General features: G+C 38.5%; 2 protein-coding genes across 6 annotated transcripts in view; one reads left to right on the top strand and one right to left on the bottom strand.

The window, feature by feature from the left end:
- The window catches only part of ATL1 (atlastin GTPase 1), a 54,218-nt gene extending 33,213 nt beyond the window's left edge, over window positions 1–21,005 (bottom strand). For 2 of the 5 annotated variants that reach the window (XM_006773766.2, XM_006773764.2), the window contains exons 1-2: window positions 20,906–21,005; window positions 7,476–7,646 (exon numbers count right to left, since the gene is read on the bottom strand). In XM_006773766.2, coding sequence (XP_006773829.1) covers window positions 7,476–7,509 — 34 coding nt within the window. In that variant the 5' untranslated portion in view covers window positions 7,510–7,646; window positions 20,906–21,005. The other 3 variants (XM_006773767.2, XM_015570490.1, XM_006773765.2) reach the window with 2 other exon arrangements.
- The window catches only part of MAP4K5 (mitogen-activated protein kinase kinase kinase kinase 5), a 105,607-nt gene continuing 104,817 nt past the window's right edge, over window positions 20,536–21,325 (top strand). Inside the window, exon 1 of the mRNA XM_006773763.2 lies at window positions 20,536–20,738. Within this exon, the coding sequence (XP_006773826.2) occupies window positions 20,536–20,738 (203 nt within the window). The remainder of the gene's footprint in view (window positions 20,739–21,325) is intronic.

Below are 21,325 nucleotides of genomic sequence, written 5' to 3'. Positions count from 1 at the left end.
AAAATAAAATAAAATCAGAAAATAAGATGTGTTGGCAATAATTTAGAAAAATTTCACTGTTAGTGGGAATGGAAAATGGGGCAATCACAATGGAAAACAGTATGGTGGTTCCTCAAAAAAATTAAAAATAAAATTACCATGTGATTCAGCAATTCTACTTCTAGGCATATACTCAAAGAATTTAAAGCAGGGTCTCAAAGAGATATTTGTATACCTATGTTTATAACAGCATCATTCACAATTGCTAAAACATGGAAGCAACCCAAGTGTTTATCAACAGATAAATGGATAAGCAAAGTGGTGTGAGTGTGAGTGTGCGTGTGTGTGTGTGTGTGTGTGTGTGTAATGGAATGTTATTCAGCCTTATAAAGGAAGAAAATTCTGACATATGTTACAACATGGATGAACTTTGAGGGCATTAAGTGAATTAACCCAGTCATAAAAAGACAAATACACTACTGTATGATTCTACTTATATGAGATTCTTGGAATAGTCAATATCATGGAGAGAGAAAATACAATGGAGGTTGCCAAAGTCTGGGAGAAAAAGGGAATGGGGACTTAGTGTTCCACGACATAGACATTTTGTAAGATGAAAAGAGTACTGGAGATGGATGCTGGTAGCTGGCTGTACAACCACATGAATGTAGTTAATATCACTCAACTTTACACTTAAAAATGGTTAAGACGGTAAATGTCATGTTATGTGTACTTTACCACAATAAAAAATGTAAAAAAGATATATACAACTTTAAAACTAAGTATTATAGAATATTTTATAACGTTGAGGTAGGGGGAAGAGTTGTTAAATTATAAAGAGTACAAGCCATAAAGGAAAATATTAAGTGGAGTACTTTTAAATATAAAATTTCTGTTTCTTAAAATATACCATCAAGAGAGCAAAGTCAACCCTAGCTGGTTTGGCTCAGTGGATAGAGCACTGGCCTGCAGACTGAAGGGTTCCAGGTTTGATTCCAGTCAAAGGCACATGCCTGGGTTGCAGGCTCCTCCCTGGCCCAGGCCCTGGTCAGGGCTCGTGCAGGAGGCAACCAATCCATGTGTTTCTCTCACATCGATATTTCTCTCTGTCTTTCCCTCTCTCTTCCACTCTCTCTTAAAATCAATGGAAATATCCTCAGGTGAGGATTAAAAAAATAATAAAGAGGAGCACACAGTTGTGTCAAAATATTGATAAAGTATATTTCTTCAGCCAGGGAAGGAGGATACAGGTGCTCACTATCATTCTTTTTAAAACTCAGCATCACCCTAACCGTTTTTGCTCAGTGGATAGAGCGTCAGCCTGCGGACTGGAGGGTCCCAGCTTTGATTCCGGTCAAGGACATGTACCTTGGCTGTGCACATCCCCATTGGGGAGTGTGCAGGAGGCGGCTGATCGATGTTTCTCGCTCACCGATGCTTCTAACTCTCTATCCCTCGCCCTTCCTCTCTGTAAAAAATCAATAAAATATATTTAAAAAAAAAACAAAACTCAGCATCTATGTTTTATTTGTTCTTCAGTAAATAGATATTTTTCATAAGAATTTGTATGTAAAAGAGGAAGAGTTTCTAAATTTAAAAATATCACAACTTTTTAGTGACTAAAAGTAACAGTGGATCATTTCCCTGAGGCTTACTTTCCTGATAATTACAGGTTCTACTTACAGTCTAGTCATTGGTTCTACAGATAATAAATACTGCAGGATTTGAAATAGAGCAAAGCCAGGAGACATCAAGACAATGTGTAAGCAAAAACAAGAAAAAAAGAAAGAGAGAGAGAGAGAGAGAGAGAGAGAGAGAGAAGAGAAAGAAGGGATAAAGGGAGAGAGAGAAAGAGGGAGAGAGAGACAGAGAAAGAAAGGAAGGGGAAGGGAAGGAGGGAGGGGGGAGGGAGGAAGAAAGAGAGGGAGGGAGGAAGGGACAAGGCAATAAGCAGATACAAAGTATAATCTATATATATAAAAGCCTAATATGCAAATTATCCCCTCGGGAGTTTGACCAAGAGACTGGGAGTTTGATTGCTCGCTATGCCATGTGCCTTGCTATAGAGGCGCGGAACAAAGGAAGGCCCCAGCCAGCAGCCGGGGAAAGGAGGCCCCAGCTGGCAGTCAGAAGGCCTCAATGACCCTGATCGCCAGCCAGGTCTAGGGACCCTACCCATGCCCAAATTTCGTGCACTGGGCCTCTAGTGTGTGTGTGTGTGTGTGTGTATATATATATATATACACACACACACACACATACATACATGCACACACACACACGAAAATGTGTTTGAAAAAAGAAGTAGAGAAAGAAAATTAAATTAGAAAAATGGGGAGGGAGAGTCTGTAGGGAAGAAGTACATATATAACCCATTAGAAATTTTATTTTGTTTCAGGAGGAATACATATATAGAAAATGAGGCAAGTGAAAAGGAACTAGTAGTCTAATTTCATAAAAAAATATAATACATCCAATGGGAAAAGAAAGATCAGAAGGTAACTATACTATACTCAAGACTGTATTTATACTTTCCCCAAGGAAGATAAGCAAAGAGGTTCATGAAAGATGGTACTCGACATCACTAGTCATTAAGGAAATTAAAATGACAATGAAATACCACCTCTTGCCTTTTAGAACAGTCATCATCAAAAAGATGAGAGATGCCCTAACTGGTTTGGCTCAGTGGATAGAGCATCGGCCTGCAGACTGAAGGGTCCCAGGTTCAATTCCAGTCAAGGGCATGTACCTTGGTTGCAGGCACATCCCAGTAGGAGGTGTGCAGGAGGCAGCTGATCAATGTTTCTCTCCCATCAATGTTTCTAACTCTCTATCTCTCTCCCTTCTTCTCTATAAAAAAATCAATAAAATATATATTTTTTAAAAAGATGAGAGATAACATGTGCTGGTGAGGAGATAGAGAAAAGGGAACCACGTGCACTGTAAGTGGAATTATACATTGATATAGCCACTATGGAAAACTGTATGGAGATTTCTCAAAAAACTGAAAATAGATCTAGTTAAAATATGATCCAGCAATTTTATTCTAGGACTATATCCTAAGGAAATGAAAACACTAACTCAAGAGATATCTATTCTCCCATGTTCATAACACCATTATTTACAACAGTCAAAACATGGAAATAATCTTCTAAGTATCCATTGATGGATAATGGATAAAAATGTTGCCATATACATGTGAATATTATTCAGTTATAGAAAACAAGGATAGATCTTGAAGGCATTATGCTAGGTGAAATAAGTCAAAGATAAATACTGTATCATCTCACTTATATGTGGAATCTAACCAACCAACCAACCAACCAACAAAACTACCAAATTCACAGAAAAAGAGACCAGATTTGTAATTACCAAAGGTGAGGGGTTTCGGGGAGGGGGTATTGGAGGAAGTTAGTCAAAAGGTACAAACTTCCATTTACAAGATAAGTAAGTACTAAGGATGTGATGTATAACATGGTGACTATATTTAACATTGTTGTATGAGATATGTATAACAAAGTTAAGAGAGTAGATACTAAGAGTTCTCATCACAAGGAGAACATGTTTTTCTTTTCTTGTTATTGTATCTATATGAGATGATGGATATGGTAAACATTTCATGATATATGTAAATAAAACCATCATACCACACACCTTAAACCTATATAGTGATGTCAATTATTTCTCAATAAAACTGGAAAAATGTTTTTAACTTTTCCTCAAAAAACAGAAACCTAAAAATTAATTATAACAAATAGACATTTGCTACACATACTGTGCAGCGAAGATAGTTTCTTCTTCTTGGGCCAGGAAAAGATGACATTTTAGTGCAAATATTATTTTTCTAAAGCAATATTGCAAAGACGGTTTCTGTTACATTGTGGAAAACTCAAATTCCTATGTGGTATCCCAAGTTTTTAACCAACTGTAATTACAAAAGCAAATAAGCAAAAAAGAGTGCACTTCTGTTTTGTTTCTGGTAGTACTTAAGCTCTAAACCCAACACTGAAAGACTGCTTTCTGGGCTACTGCCTCCTGATATTCATCTGTTCCCATTACTTTTCACACTAGCACATTCTTTGCCTTCTTTTCTAGTCCAAGGCGATCAAATTTATAGAGCCTTGATCTCTCATACCAGCTTACACCTGGATAGGCTTAGTGTGGCCCCTTTTGGCATACTATTTTAGTTCCTTGTCCCCATCACATGGATTGGAAAAGCAAACAACTCTCAATTTCTATCTTAGGTCTATAATTTATAAATTATGGAACCTCTGGCAAGTAACTCATGATGAGTCTCAGATTCCTTATATATTAAAAAAAAGGATAATCCCTATCTTTGAAGAGTTAATTTTTAAAAGCTTAAATTTATTCAAATTTTAGTTCAGTATAGATTTAGGTACAGGTAGTGGGATTCTCATTCCTACTCACAAACCTGCTTACCAGTTGTGCCTGTGGATATGATCCTCAAATATCACCCCCAATTCTGGATGTCAGCAGAGATGCTTTTCTGCTTTCTAGCTCCCATGGCTCATGTAGACCTAACAGGTCTCTGACCACTCAGATAATAATAAACCTGTTACATGGTCCTACAGGATCCTTATCTAAATTTTAGGTCTCCTGTACCGATTTTACAAATATATCTCTTGCCTTTTTCTTAGAAATCACTATATTGTCCAATTCTGGATAGTCTACCTTTGCCCTCAGGTCTTGACTTCCTAACTTGTCTGGGAAATATTTATCTAGATAGATGATAAGGTCAGTCTTTTATAGCTATCACCTGAGTTTTTTCTCACCAGTGACCTCTGGCTTCTACAAAGACCTAGTCTTTCTATTCCCCTGACACCATGCCCAATATCTTATAAAGCATTCCACAGCATCATGTTACAGAAAATAAATTAGAAGACAACCCTAGGTTCTAATCTTAGTCCTCCAATTTGCCAAACATGTGACTTTCACCAAGTTATTTACCCAATGGGAGACTCAATTTTTTCATTTGCAAAACAGGGAGCATGTCCTGCAAACTTAAGAGACTAAAGATCAAATGCAATAATACATTTGTGCCTTGAAAACTGTAGTTCTATATAATGCAGAAGGTATTATCTCAACAAAGAGGCAGTATAGCATAGTGGCAAAGATATTGAAGTCTAACTGCCAGAGTTGGAATCTTGGCTCCATCATTTACCTTTTCAAATGTAACATAAGGATTATAGTACCTACCTCATTGATATTAGCTCAATGATATTAGCTATTATTGGTATTATTAAATGTCTACTATGTGTTAGGCATTCTACTAGGTGCTGGTAATAAAATGGAGTCAAGACAGATATGACTAATACTTTGCCAAAAACCTCTAGCTCCTACTCCATAGGTCACATTTTCTAAATCATTTATGTCATATATACTTTACAGCAAAGAAAAATCTGAGCAGTAAAGCATTTCTATGGAGCTTTAAGATAAGACTCCACAACTCCACTAATTCTTTTATGTGAACATTTCCAATGAACACACAGTGACTCTAGTATTATTTTCCTAATTCATCACTTGAGTTGAAACTCTCGTGGTGTCTTCTGGGTGAACTGTTTGGGATATGTTTCTATCAAATATAAATAAACAATTATACTGTTTCTGAAAGGAACATCCAAAGACCACCTACTTCTCAATCACCTAAGATGCTAATTAAAAGGCAGATTCTTGGACCCCATTTCAAAAGCTTTGGTTGGAACATATGGGAATCTGCATGTCTAATAAGTTCCCAATGTGATTTTCATGAAAATCCCATTTGAGAAACACATTCCCAAGAGAGAAAAAAACCTCCACTAAATAAGAAATCTGTAACCAAAGGAAATACTGAAGAATAATGATCCAAAGCTTTGTGAAAGAGAAAAATTTTAATCCTCACCATAAATTTTCACATGCCTGTCTCCAAACAGGATGGAGTCAACAATGCACAAAGATCAAGACCAAAACTGACTTGAACATACATATCTTAACTGTGAGTGTTCAAGCAAATCTTACTCTAGAAGCCAAGGGGAGGGAGGGTGGAAAGGGGACACTGAAAAAGCTTATCTGTATATCAGAAGAAGCAAAGAAAACAGTGTTATTGCAATGGTCACACCTACTAAATTAGGGTTTGCTGACCTCAGTAAAATGGAACCACTGTCTTTTAAACTCAGACTACTAAAGATAGACCTCCCTGCTACCAACTCCCCATATCTACCACAAACCTTGAATAATCTCTCATATGTAAACCTTTTCTACTGGGATTTAAGCTGGTCCTGTGACCAATCTGAGCAAGGAGAAATATGGCTTTTTTATAAAAGTACACTGAAATAACCAGTTAAAATTTATACCTCTTGGTCTGATTGACAGTTATATATCTTACTGAGATATGGAAGATAATCAAGAAGCTCTGAATAGCTAGTGGGTATAAAGTTTCCAAATAATAATTCAAAACTCATGAACAACATATATCTCTACCCATCAAGCCACAGTAGCCTAAGATCTGCTCTGGTTCATACAATAAAATGCCCTATAAGGCTTTAGTTCCTAATGTGATAGCGTGTTTAGTACCGAGACTGGAAGAAATTGGATGCCCAAGGCAGAAAAAGATGCCCAACCTGCCCACACTAAGCATCTTAAATCAAGTCGAGCAGCAGAGCAGGAGGGCGGGGCCGAGATTTCTCCTGCATCACTGCGCTTGCTCTTCTCCGCTTGCGTGAGCACCGCCCACCCACTCACGGCGTGAACCCAAGCCTCTCCTTCCCCCTCCCCTCGGCCTGGTGCTGAATCATGAGCCCAATCATGAGCCCAATACCTCCGAACGGTAAAATCAAACAACAATGCCACTCTGAATGGGGTACCAGGTTGGGGTGGGGCAGAAGGCTGGAAACCACAACTTTCCTTTCCTCTCCCCAAATTCCCCACCCAACCCCCAAATTAAAAATGAGTATTGCAGCGCTGGGGCACTCCCAAGCGGGCGTCCCTTCTCTGTTGCTCAGGTCTGCAACGCTCTCACTGGGCCGGCAAGCTCCCCGCTTCATTGTTCAGCCCCACAGCCCGCTGGGAGCCCGCGCCAGGAGAGCTCGCCGCTCCCTGGAAGAGGGGGGTTGAGGATCCCCTAGCCCTTACTCCTCTCCACGGAGTAACAACAGGCCCCTTCCCACCTTCATCGCCTTCCTGCCAACCTATCACTAAAGCGGAACCAGGCAGTCTCAGGGAGGCGAGGGGTGGGTGCTGTCCAAATGCTGGGAAGAGGTAGACTAGGGAGACGGGAGAAACAGGAGGCTCTAGCTGCAGGAAACCGCAGCCCTCACCTAAGGCACGCAGTTACCTGAATACCGCTCTGCCATGGCTCCTCTGGCCCGACAGGGAGCAGCTCGGCCGACTCCCAGCCCTGGATGCTGGCGCCCGGTAGTCCTTGGCCCTCCTCCTCCCCAGAAGCGGAAAGTAGAGGGCCGGCCCCGTGCAGGCAGCAGAAGTCACCACGTTCTACTCACCCCAACTATTTCTGTCCTTTTGGTTCTTGGCCATGGTGGTCCAGGGACTGGTGGCAGTGAGGCGCTGTCACCGCGCTCGCTCTTCTCCTGGGCCCCAGGTTGCTGGCAGTGGGAGGCTCTGTGCCCGCGCTGGGCGCAGTATGCTCAGACTCTGAGGATGTTGCTGTGGCGCTGGTGGGAAGGAGAAGGGAGGAGAAAAGGGATGAACTAAGCTCAGCATCACAAGCCCGAATTCACACAAATATCAGCGTCACACCCTCCCTACCTCTGCCCACCCCCAGAGCGTGAAGACAGTGACAGACGATGTGCTGTAACATTTTAAATGGGAAACACACATAAACAAACAGCACCCCCTCACACTCACTCTCAAAGAATTTAACAGCATTATCTAGTCACCAAAATACACAAACCAATATACTGTATTATGCTGGATGTTCAAATACCTGTTTTCTAGAACAGTTACACATTAGTACAAACATGGTGGCAACATTTATGTAGCTAAAAAAGTTAAAATAATCCTCATTTTTTCTACAAGGTACCATTTCCCCCTATTTTAAAAGCAAGGTCATGTTAGTAAAGAGGGTATTATGCATTTTGTACCTGTCTACCGAACAGGCCTTTTAAAATTAGGATAGCAAAATTAGATCAAGAAGATAAATGAAAGCTGAAAATTCACTATAATCTGTAACTAAATGTCTAGCAGGCAAAACTTCCCACTAGATTTGTAGAGATAACATCTGGATTTATATTGGCAAATACTTGAAGTCAAGTCACACTACAGAGTCTGGGTGAGCCTTGGCAGCCACAAAGGTTGCAAACAATTTCAAAGGAAAAGCAAAAGGCAATAAGTACTTAAAAATATACTTTCAATCTTTTTCCTTTCTTCCTCTCTGCCTAAAAACTTAGTTTTCAGTATCTTAGACACACTGTGCCTTCATGCTACTTGACCCTTGAGAGACCATCATCCCATTCCTACCTCCTCACAGTCTTCTCCTGCATTTGGTTGTTGGCCACACGTTGCATGTCAGTTTTGACCAGGAGATTGCTGCTGGTCTCTTAATTACCAGGTCCTTAGTTTCTGCTTGATCCTCATCAGCAACTCCTCACTCTATGTTTTCTCAACATAATTTACTATGGTGTCTTCAGACAGGACTTCCATGCTGATGATTCCTAAATTTATACTTCCGGCCTTAAACTCTTTTGAGAGAGGATCATCACAACAGAGCTGAATTTATAACCGCCTGAGGTCATCTTCACTTTTTTTACTAACACGTCAAAATCAACTTGTCAAAAAACAGCCTTACCTACTACTGCCAAATTTTATGCATTCCATATTTCAGTTAATGGTTCTAGTGACCTCAGAACTGTGAACACTAGAAACCAAGTTTACATTATAGTTTTAACGGGAACTGTGTTCATTAGAATTGCATTCCCTGAACACTAATAAAACAACATAGGAAGACAGAAATTATCTCATTGCTGAACCTACAATCCAAATTCACAGTACAAAAAGAAGTGTTCTGTACTTCTTCTTGTATTACTATTATTTTGCTATAATTCCCAGCTCACATTCTAGCATAATTATCCCTTTCAGGTGAATCCTATTTTAAAAAAAGGGCACAGCCCTGGATGGTGTTGCTAAGTGGTTAGAGCATCAGCCTGAGAACCCAAAGGTGGCAGGTTTGAATCCAGTCAAGGGCATGTTCCTGAGTTGTAGGTTCCCTGCCCCAATTGGGGCACATGCAGGAGGCAACCAATTGATGTGTCTCCCTCATATTGATGTTTCTCTCTCTCTCTCCTCTAACCCCTTCTTTCCACTCTCTCTAAAATCAATGGGGAAAAATTACCCTCCAGTGAGGATTAACCAAAACAAAGAGTACAGTAGATCTACAAAAATAATTGCTCTATAATATCTATTCCTAATTGAAAAAGAAATATATATTTTTTAAAAAAAACCCTTTTCCCATTGTAATTAATAAGTAATCTGTGGGATGTACTTGGTGACTGTGTGAATATCTTGGCCAAGAATTTTTCATTCCATGGCTGTTAGCATTCATTGATTATCCTTACCTAGATCAATTTACATTAGTAATTTAAAATGGTGTTTTAAAAATAATTACATCATTTATTTTACATTTTATATTTAGGGGAAAATATTTTAGAATATAATAGAAGTAATCCTATTTGCAGATTTTTAATATTTCCTACAACTTTTGTGATATTATACTAGGTTAGTATAGTTTTGGTAGTATTATTATATTGAAAATCATATTTCTTGAAATATTAATGTTTATTGCATATAACTTTATTATATTTAAAATTGTTTTTCTTGAAATATTGTATTTTGCATGTAAAAAATAAAAATACTTAAAAATATATTGCTGCAAGAGATATCTGATATTTTACTGCCTATGTTTTCTTCTCAAATTTTTATGGTTTCCCAGCTTATATGTAAGTCTTTTATCCATTTTAAGTTTATTCTTGTGTATGGTATAAGCTGGTGGTCTATTTTCACTTTTTTATGTCCAATTTTCCCAACACCATTTATTAAAGAGATTGTCTTTAACACATTGTTTGCTTTTGCCTCCTCTGTCAAATATTAACTGACCATATGGCATGGGTTGATTTCTGGGCTTTCTGTTATGTTCCATTTATCTATTTTTCTGTTCTTATGCCAGTAGCAGGCTATTTTGATTACAATGGCTTCAGAGTATAGTTTAATATCAGTTATTGTGATCCTTCCAACTTTGTTCCTCTTTCTCAAGATTGCTGAGGCTATTTGGATCTTTCTTGGTTTCATATAAATTTTTGGAATATTTGTAGATCTATGAACTATACCGTAGGTATTTTAATGGAATTGCATTGAACCTATAGATTACTTTGGGTAGTGTGGAGATTTTAATTATGTTAATTCTTCCAATCCATTAATACAGTATATGCTTCCACTTATTTCTATCTTCCACTTATTTCTATCTTCCTCAATTTTGTTCTTCAAAGTCCTATAATTTTTTGGAGTACAAGTTTTTAACCTCCTTGGTTAAATTTATTCTTAGGTACCTTATTAATTTTGTTGCAATAGTAAATGGGATTGTTTGTTTAGTTTCTCTTTCTGATAGTTAATTATTGGTGTATAGAAATGCCATTGAATTTCTGAATGTTAATTCTGTATCCTGCTACTTTGCTAAATTTATTAGGTCTAGGAGCTTTTGGGTTGAGTCTTTGGGGTTTTCTATGTGTAATATCATGTCATCTGTGAATAAAAGCATTTATGCCCTCCTTTCCAATTTGTATGCCTTTTATTTATTCTTCTTGTCTGATTGCTGTGGCTAGTACTTCCAGTATTATGTTGAATAAAAGTAGTGAAAGCAGACATCGCCATCTTATTTCTGATCTTAAGGGTAATGCTTTTAATTTCTGCCCATTAATTATGATGTTTGCTGTAGGGTTTTCACATATGGCCTTTATTATGTTGAGGTATGTTCCCTCTATTCCCACTTTGCTGAGAAATTTTATCATAAACTAGTGGCCTGGTGCATGGATTCATGCACATGGAAAGGAAATTAATTAGAATAAATATTTTAATATTGCTATTCACCCTTTCTCTATAATAGAAATGTCAGAGATGAAAGAAAATTAGTAAAATGTATATGAAAATAATATATAAATTGATTAATAAACAATAACAATATAACAACAAAGACATGATATAAAAACAGCCAAAGGTGGAATCGCACGGCTCTGTGGGGAATCAAGCTCCCTCCTCGCTGGTTCTGGGGTGAGTCACCCAAGAACCTACATTGCCAAGTCACTGCAGCTCAGCAGTAAACCAGATTCGGGCCAACAGTGCCCCAGCAACAGCATAACCCATGGCTGAAGGTGGAATTGCATGGCCCTGTGAGGAATCGGGCTCCCTCTTCTCTTGTTCCAGGGTGCGTCACCTGAGAACCTTGGCAGCTCCTATGTTGAGCATCTGCCCCCTAGTGGTCAGTGCACATCATATGTACCGGCTGGCTGGATGGTCAGTTAGCCTTTTATATATATAAATGAGTGCTGGATTTTGTCAAATGCTTTTTCTGCATCCATTGATATGATCATGTGGTTTTTATCCTTCATTTTGTTTATGTGGTGTATCACATTTATTGATTTGTAGATATTGTACCAACCTGCATCCCAGAATAAATCCTTCTTGGTCATGGTGTATGATCTTTTTAATGTATTTCAGGATCTGGTTTGCTAATATTTTGTTGAGGATTTTAACATCTGTGCTCAGGGATACTGGCCTATTATTTTCTTTCTTTGTAGCATCTTTACCTGGTTTTGGAATTAGGATAATGCTGGCTTCATAAAATGAGCTTGGGAGTTCCCTCTCCTCTTGAATTATTTGGAATACTTTGAGGATAGGTGCTATGTTCTTCATTGAATGTGTGTAATAAAAGTGACCTGTGAAGTCATTCAGTCCAGTACTTTTAGTTGTTGAGAGTTTTGTTATTACTGCTTCAATCTAACTAGTTTTAATCTGTTTATTCAGATTCTCTGATTTGTCCTGAATCAGTTTGGGAAAACTGTATGGTTCTAGGAATTTATTCATTTCTTCCAGATTGTCCAATTTGTTGGCAAATAATTGTTCTGTTGTTTGTAATCTTTTCTTACAATCTTTTGTATTTCTTTATAGTTAGTGTCAGATGTTACTTCTCCTCTTTCATTTCTGATTTTATTTATTTGGGTCCTCTCTCTTTTGTTCTTAGTGACTCTGGTTAAAGGTTTGTCGATCTTGGTTATCTTTTCAAAGAACCAACTCTTGGTTTCATTGATCTTTTGTATTGTATTTTTAGACTGCATTTCATTTATTTCTGCTCTGATCTTTATTATTTCCTTTCTTCTACTCGCTGTGGATGTCGTTGCTGTTTTTTCCATTCCTTTAAGTGTAAATTTAGATTGTTTATTTGATAATTTTCTTGTTTCCTGAAGTTGTTCTGGCTTCTTTAAATGAGAAAAAAATTAGGATCCAAGATCTAGTTGCTGGCTGGAGTGTCACTGTTTCTGTATTTGTACAGTAGCCCTTGTTAGAACATACTTATTTTTTAAAACCATAAATTTAATCTACTCTAAAGAAATACTTCAGAGAGTATGAAGATATATATATATTTATATATATATTTATATTTACAGGGTTATTTATTGCAGCATTTTTTTTGTAATTGCAAAATACTATGAACAACTGAAATGTCCATATATGGTAGAGTGGTACACTATAACACATCTCTGCAATGGAATACTAGACAGCTGTAAAAAAGAATACAGAAGATTTTTTATGAATTGATATAGACTGATTTCCAGATTACACTGCTAAATGGGACAAAAAACAAAGGGCAAATAGTTTTCCTTCCTGTAAGGAAGAAAAGCATATGATAAAATAAATGTATCTGTTCATCTGTGCAAAAGAAACACAGGAAGTTGCTAAAACAGAAACTAGAAAAAAATGTTATAAAATTGTGAAATCAATTCTGCACAACTCTGTGACTATACTAAAAGTACTGAATTATACTATTTAATTTGATGAATTACATGGCAGGTGAATTTTATCTCAAGTATTTTTTTTTTAAAAAGGTCAAGTTTCTTTTAAATCGGGAAAAAACAGTAAAAAGAAAAGCTATTCTTCCATTTGTACTTTAGTACCCTAGACCTTCTCTCTTCCTGGCTCATCTGGGATATTACTCCATAAAGTATTCCCTCCTTCCTGTAACCCCAATTATTTTTTCTTCCATTGGTTTCTTCACCATCTTGATTTCCCCCATCATAAGGGCTTTTTCAATCAAGAGTTCCTCAGTAGGTAATGATCCAAATTGCTCCTTCCCTCTATAGCAGTGATGGCGAACCTATGACACGTGTGTCAGAGGTAACACACAAACTCATTTTTTTGGTTGATTTTTCTTTGTTAAATGGCATTTAAATATATAAATGTCAAAAATATAAATCTTTGTTTTACTATGGTTGCAAATATCAAAAAATTTCTGTATGTGACATGACACCAGAGTTAAGTTAGGGTTTTTTAAAATGCTGACACGCCGAGCTCAAAAGGTTTGCCATCACGGCTCTATAGCAATCTTGAAAAAAATATTTCTAGCAGAATGCTTTTGGCTGTAACTCAGAATGGCTTAAACAAAAAGGACTTTTACTGTTACATAATTTTTCTTGAAGATAGGTTGGTTCTATGGTGGCTAATTCATCAGTTCGACACCATCATGGACTAAATTATTTAGGATTTAGATTTAGCTGTTGTAAAAAATAACAATGACTTAAAAAGATATTTTTCTCATGAAATAATTTGAGCAATAAGACATCCAGGGCTAATATACCATGGAACCAAGCTGTGTACACTTTCTTTCATCCTCAACTTGGGACTCCCATTGTATAATCCAAGAATGGCTGCTTGGGCATTCCAGCCAGATAGATGGGAATAAGTATATAGATCCATTCTAAGAGTACAACCCAGAAGTTGCACATATCACCTCTACTCGAATACTAATGACCACTACATGTCCCACCTAGTTGATAAATATACCATGTATCCAATTAAAATTTAGGGAGTCTAATACTAAAGGAATAAGGGAAATGGATATTGGAGAATACCAGCCAACTTTGCCACCAGGACCAAGGTTGTACTCTACCATCCTCCGTGTGTTGGCTTATTTTCTAACGAGGGCTCTTCTCATGGCTCCAAAATGGCATCTGCCATTCCAGTCATCAGAGATAAAAAGTCATGCATAGAGACCAAAAAAAAAAAAAAAAAAAAAAAAAAAAAAGCCGTATCTGTGTCTCATGTACCTTTTTAAAAGTGAGGAACATTCCTAGAAGCATTCCAGCAGACTTTTCCTCATATGTCACTGTCCTGAATTATCTAAGCCTAAAGCATTCCTTTAACAAGAGGAATGAGGCTGGGCCAATCAAGATTTGTCCCCTAGGATTAGGGAGTGTTTCAGTCTCCTCTCATGGACATAGCCACTCAGAAAAGGTAAACACAATTATAGTCCTGAATAGTAAGGGAAGAAGCGAGAGGACAGTTTTGAGCACAAGGCTCAAGATGAAACCATAGCTTCCATTTTCTTCTTATCTTCCACTAGTATCTCATCTGGAGGAATGACCGAAACCTTACTCCGATAGGATCTAATTTCTTAGTGGTCTTACCTTTACTGGGTTGCTGCAGTTTCCCACTGCCCAGTAATATTGGACAAATGAACACCAAGAGTTATCCTAGCACATACCTAGGGTTCTAGACATAGTCCTTCTTGTTCTCTTTGAGAAGCAACAACCAATTTACCCTCAGTAATTAGGTCCAATCACCTCAAGCAGTATAATGATACACTCTAAGTTGGTTCATTGGTCTTAAGACCTTATATCAGCCAGGTGGTAGATTAAGCTTCTTATTTAATAGAACTATGACCATGTTATCAGGAAATAGTATCTGTGCCCTGGGCATTAGGGCCTTCAGATCCATCAAGGTTGATTTAAAGACAAAATTATAGAGACAAAGTTGTAGAGACAAAAATTCTTCAAGTGAGTTCTTAGGAATAATAGAAGAGCCACTCCTATATCTGCCTCTTGGCTCCTAGGTCCATATACAGGGATATTCCCACTGAATTATGGATCCCAATTTCATTATGCCATCTCCGTCATCATCTCCAACCAACCAGAGAATTTTTCAGGGATATCTGTGGCTCTTTACTCAATGCATTAATAAAAGTAAATTTGATGGGCACGCCTAGGGATGGTATAGATAGAGCATAACTAAATAGGATGCACATAATACAGCAAGTCCAACATTCCCATCTTCCTGAATCTCAGATTCTTTCCTCTACAGTATGACAGGAAAGTTCTGGCATCTCAGCATATAAACTACCAGCTTCAAACAACCAATTTAGAAGGACTACCAGTTGCTCAAGTCAACAAATCAAATCCAAACCTCAGGTAAGTATTTGGCAAAATCCTTTAATTTTTTCAGTATATAAAATCTCTTCTTCAAGAATAGGTCTTGTCCTTCTCCATCAGGGCTATGCTGAAATCTAACTCTTATTAAAAGTTCTCAACCTCGTTCATATTTGTCCAAATGCCCCCATTTCATGCAGCAGGGTCCAGTTCTCCACCAGTGCTCTGACCTTGGCATAACAGATCCAGATCACATTTAATTGACATTGCAACTCTGTAGCCTTTACCATTAGGCTCTGGGCTTGATTCTCAGCCATATCTGCCCTGTAGCTATAAGAGATAATAGGTTTCTTCCAAGCTGTCAAAGAAGCTTTCAGGTTTTCTACTCATGCCTGAAGTTTGAAATTCAAGGCTCTCTTGTCTTTTTTCCTATGTATTCTCAAAGAAGCAGTCAGAGCAAATAACACACAGTTTTTAGTAATCATCACTATCAAAGCAGTTAAGTGCTAGAGGTTGGTCTTCCAATGCTATGCTTCCCAACAGCATTCCATCACATGCCACTATTGATAATTATGTGAGTAATTGTAATGCCACTCCGTGCTACGAAATAGCATTGTTCTACTTTCCCGGACAAATAGTTTATAAAGGTAATCATCAGATATGTGAGTAATACCAAACCAGAAGCAAGGATTTCTTTCCTGAGGTTACCTTCAATTCCTCTAGCAATCAGGGTTCTGGCAATAAAAGGGTAGCACAGAAAGAGAAGCCAATAAAAGGACTATTTATAAAACGAGGACAGGGTTAAAGGAACCAACAAGGATAGTGAAGCACCCTGAAACTAGCAACAGTGGGGAGCTATTATTCTTAGCTTAAAGGATCAAGGGAAAAAAGAGCTTATTAGAATCCTGCAAGAGCTGTATACTATAGGATAGGGCCACAGCCAGGCATTGTGGGCTCTTCTGCATTAGTTGCTCAAAATACTAGTCTAAATGAGGTGTAAACAAACTTTAGGCACCCCTTCTGAACATTATACTCATGTTTTGAGAAAACTATTAAGGAACAACATAAGGTTATTTGTAATATGTATCTTTTCTTAGTTACTGAATTTGCAGATAGGACCAATTTGTGAGTTGTATACAGGAGCCCTGTTACCAATTCTCACATAAACCATAAAACTACCATGTCAGGATCAGGGAAATAGAAACAGCCTTTTAACATATCAGATGAGCAAATCAAGCTGGATAAAATGGGTTGTGCACTGCCTTCCTCAACTTTTTTTAAAAAATATTTTTATTGATTCTAGAGAGGAAGAGGAAAAGAGAGAGAGAAAGAAACATAAATCAGCTGCCCTCCATACATGCCCTGACCTGGGACCAAGCTGGCAACCTTTTGGTGCACATGATAATGCTCAACCAACTGAGCCATTCTGGCCAGGCTCAACCCTTGTGTTTAAAACTTCCATCCTAATGACTTGTTACTGATTCTGAATGAGATACATGTTCTACCTCTATCCAGTAGAAAATAGAATTTTCCTATATGTACTTTGAGAACATGGTTTTTACCTCATAGAAAACTGGACATAATTAGTAAGAGAAAAAAATAGGGCTTTTTAAAAAATTTATTGACTTTAGAGAGAGGGAGAGAGAGAGAGAAAAAGAAACATCAATTTGTTGTTCCATTTATTTATGCATTCACTGGTTAATTCTTGTATGTGCCCTGCCTGGGATTAAACCCACAAGCTTGATGTATCAGGATGACGCTCTAATCAATTGAGATATCCTGTTAGGGCCAAGAAAATATAGGTTAAGATTTGAAAGTCCAAATCATAGTTATAGCAGATGTCTTCCAACATTTAACTAATTTATATTTAACAAACCTATAGAACAACCAACTCAATCACATAGAGTTATACTTTGCAACTAATTTAGGTTGGAAGATTCATCAGGAGATTACATTGCTTAAACCTATATGTTCTATAGACTAAAATACTGTCCTTACGTTTTATGTTAGTCATTCTGTCTTGCATAGAAAATTGTGAACCTTACCTATATAGAAGTTAAAATTTTTTATGTCACCGAAACTGGTTGGGCTCAGTGGATAGGGCGTTGGCCTGCGGACTGAAGGGTCCTGGGTTCGATTCCGGTTAAGGGCATGTACCTGGGTTGCGGGCACGTCCCCAGTGGGGGGTGTGCAGGAGGCAGCTGATCGATGTTTCTCTCTCATCGATGTTTCTGACTCTCTATCTCTCTCCCTTCCTCTCTGTAAAAAATCAATAAAATATATTTTTTAAAAAAATTTTTTATGTCTCCAATTTTTAAAAATTCAGCCTTGGCTAAAGTTGAAACCTGAGGCCACAGTTTACAATTAGCCTTTTATTAAAAAAAAATTGAAAGAAGGGAAAAACACTGCAAAGCATAGAACAAACCATTATGGGTTATTTATAGAGTAAAAGCAGGAATATACCATATTTTTCCATGTATAAGATGCCCCCATGTATAAAATGCCTCCCACTTTTCCAACCCAAAAGTAAGAAATCAATATTTTAAACATAAAACAGAACACATTTTTATTTAGTAATTACTGCGGTAATTTTTACATACAGTACTATGATATGCAGCATATCATTTTATTCAGCCTCTGTTGCATCGCTGCTCTCTTCTTTATCACTATTAGTTCCAGACATATCAATTTCTTCAACTTCTATTGTATCACTGCTATCTTCTGAGTCATTGTCTATATATGTGAGATCACCCTCAATCTTTTGCATACCTGGTTACATTCAGTTTGAATTTTGCAGAGTAAGACAATCACTTACCAGTTTTTATCTTGTTATTTTTTGACATCTTTATGGGCTCAGAAAGCTCCAGTCCCTGTTGCATCTGTGCACTCTCCACCTCTACCTCCAATTACGACATCAGCTGACGTCACTAACAATAAGGCTCGCGATTGGAGGAAGCCTGTTTGACAAGGTAGGGGCAGCTAGGCACCCGTGCAGCTCCCTCCTTGACAGACTTCCATGTATAAGATGCCCCTCGATTTTCAGTCTAATGATTTTAGGGAAAAAATACCATCGTATACACAGAAAAATACTGTAGTTACATAACAGATATTATGAAGACACTAAGAATATAAGATAATTAGGTTGGGATGAAGGGCTTATCAAGCCATATATATTCTTATTCTATACCATATCATCAAATTGGGTAGTTTGTAAAAAACTTACCTGTTAGCTACAATATTTTTGTTACATAATTATTATGTGGCAGTCAACCTTGAAACTATATGCTTAATTGCTTAGCATGTAAAATTAAATGTATGCACTGTATGTTTATTTTATGGACATTGAACTTGAATTTCTTTACCAACCATGTAATATTTAACCATTAGCTATGACTTCACCAATCTAACTAAAATTAACTCAACCAGTACAAATTTTAAAATCCCGAAAATTCTTTGGAGTTAGTATAAAGCAAATGCTTTCCTCTGCATCAATTGTGGTGCAAGTAAAATAATGATTATAGCAGACACACTTTTTAACCACCACGTAGAATCCCAACTTTTTCCATGCTAACCACCTCTGAGTTGATGGTCAAAGCATATGGACCTGCCATTACTGGCAACATAAAATATCTTCACTCCAGGGTCTTATTGAAACCTCTGACCTCAAATTTTCTATTGCTTAGTTCATATCAAACACTGTTTCAAGAATAACATACTTGGAGGATTATCAGAAGGAAATTATCCTCGTTTCAAACTGGGAATTCCAAGTTTCCACTTTATGAAGGCTCATGAGGTAAATTTTTCTGAAGTCGGAGTATCAGGAAAAAATATGCCTCTCTCTTGACTGATCTCACAAAACACTATAAAACTCTACTTTGGCTAATTTGTTACATTGTTCCACTACCCTATTTTCCCTCTCTTTAACATACCTGTTGCCTCATTTATTTATTTTTGTCTTGTGTTATAGTATGTATTTTCTGTACGACATCTTAAATTTTCTGTAGAATAATACAGGTATAAATAAGTAAGAATACATAATTTTCAGACGACAGAAAGGATCAATGCTTAAGGGGTCAGAGGTGAAAAAAGAAAAGAGAATCTATGACAGCAAACAAGTACAAGGACACCAACAGAACATTTGAAAAGATTTTGAGTCATTGAAGCCAAAAGTATGTGCCCACCAAAGCAAGTGCCAAGAAGTTCTGAAAGGACGAACTGTTCTTCAACAATTTTTTCAATACAGCAAACACATAAGCTTTGTCCATAAAGCTCTTAGGTCTGGGCTTGCTTATGTTCCCTAAATAAGTGCCCTTTGTGCATGGAGCACAAGAAAATACATATATTCCCTGTCCTGGTAAGGTGTGGACTTAATTTCTACATTATACAACTGATTACAATGATCAGCAAGGAGCCTACTGCCCAAGAACCGAATTGAATTGGATGTTCAAAGCCACAAGCCAACGCCTGCAACTTGTTCTTTTACTTTTCAGCCCCTCAGTGTGTTGGCTGTGTGTCATCTGGCTTTTCAGTTCAGAACTTCTACTGGGCTCTAGGAATAGTTTTGCCAGTATACATAAGTCCAGCAAATTTATTTCTACCTTCATAACAAGACTGGAAGTGAAACTGCAAAACAGCTTGTGAAATATCAAATTACTTCCCGGAACTCCTGTTTGATAGCCTGTACACTGTGAAGTTATTTTTGCTCTTTTTTTTTTTTTTTGGTTTGTTTGTTTTGTTAATCCTCACTTGAGGATATTTATTCCATTGCTTTTCAGAGTGGGAGTGGGGAGGGAGAGAGAGAGAGAGAGAAAAAAAACATCAATGTGAGAGAGACACATGGATCCGTTGGTTCCTGTGGGCGCCTAGAGGGGGTGGGTGGCAGGCCAACGCTCTAACCATCGAGCCACCGGCCAGGCCTTACACCTCTTCTATTTGACCAGCCTCTTCAGAATCCTGCGAAATGCTTTACAAACACTTTCTTGGATGTCAGGTGCAAAACTAGATCCCTTTCAAGCTACAGATAAGGAGAGTGAGACATTGCCTAATACAATGGCCTGTCCCAGATGACATGCTGAGGAAGTGGTAGAACCAGAACCTGGTCGCGGTGCCTGCCATTGTGTCTGCTTCTGCAGAACCCATGATCCCATCCAAGGGGCGATACCCCGCGGTGAGACAGCGCGTGCGTCCAACAGGAACCAAAGTCACGGGCACTTCCGAGGAACTCGGGTTTTTAGAAATGTCTCGGGGAAAACTCCGCAGAAGACAGGTTGTGCAGGTGTGCGGTGCGGCCTCAAACTGGTCCCACCGGGAAGGGTTTGCAAAACAGGAAGGTGCAGCAGGGTGTGCCGCGACTCAGCTCACCTGGCACTCCCCCACCTCTCTCCCGGCGCCCCGGTGCCAGGTTCCTGCTGGCCCGGGGCCCGCAACGTCCTTTCTCCGTGACCGGCGAGGGTGCGTTCCCTTCGCCCTCGCGCCCCCCTCCTCCCTCTACCCGTCGCTACGTTTACCTGACACATCTGGGGGCCGTGGAGCCGAGGCCGGCCGACCCACGAATGAACGCCCGCAGGGCGCCCCTACTCTCTGCAGCGGGTAACAGCGCCTGGGCCTCACGCATTTTGTTCTGTCGGCACCTGTACAACAACTTATTCAACGTGGTCAAAGTTGAGCCTCACAGTCAGCCACCGTGAGGGTCAATCCGACACATGAACAGGCCAACAGCAATCAAGACCCAATTACGACAGGAGGGTCCACATAACCCACACAAGGGACATTCCTAGAGCATCCGGCTCTGGAGAAAAGAAGACTGCAGCACTGGACCCACAGGGCACCTACTACGTAAGGCCACCAAACGAAGAATAGGAATCATAGCAGAGCTATCTAATACATAGAAGCAGAAAGAAAGGAGCACCCAAAACAGGGAAATACAG

The sequence above is a fragment of the Myotis davidii genome, unplaced genomic scaffold, assembly GCF_000327345.1.
Source record: "Myotis davidii unplaced genomic scaffold, ASM32734v1 scaffold847, whole genome shotgun sequence".
NCBI lineage: Eukaryota > Metazoa > Chordata > Mammalia > Chiroptera > Vespertilionidae > Myotis > Myotis davidii.
Note: the sequence above shows the minus strand (reverse complement) of the source record. Positions and strands in the feature narration are given on the sequence as shown.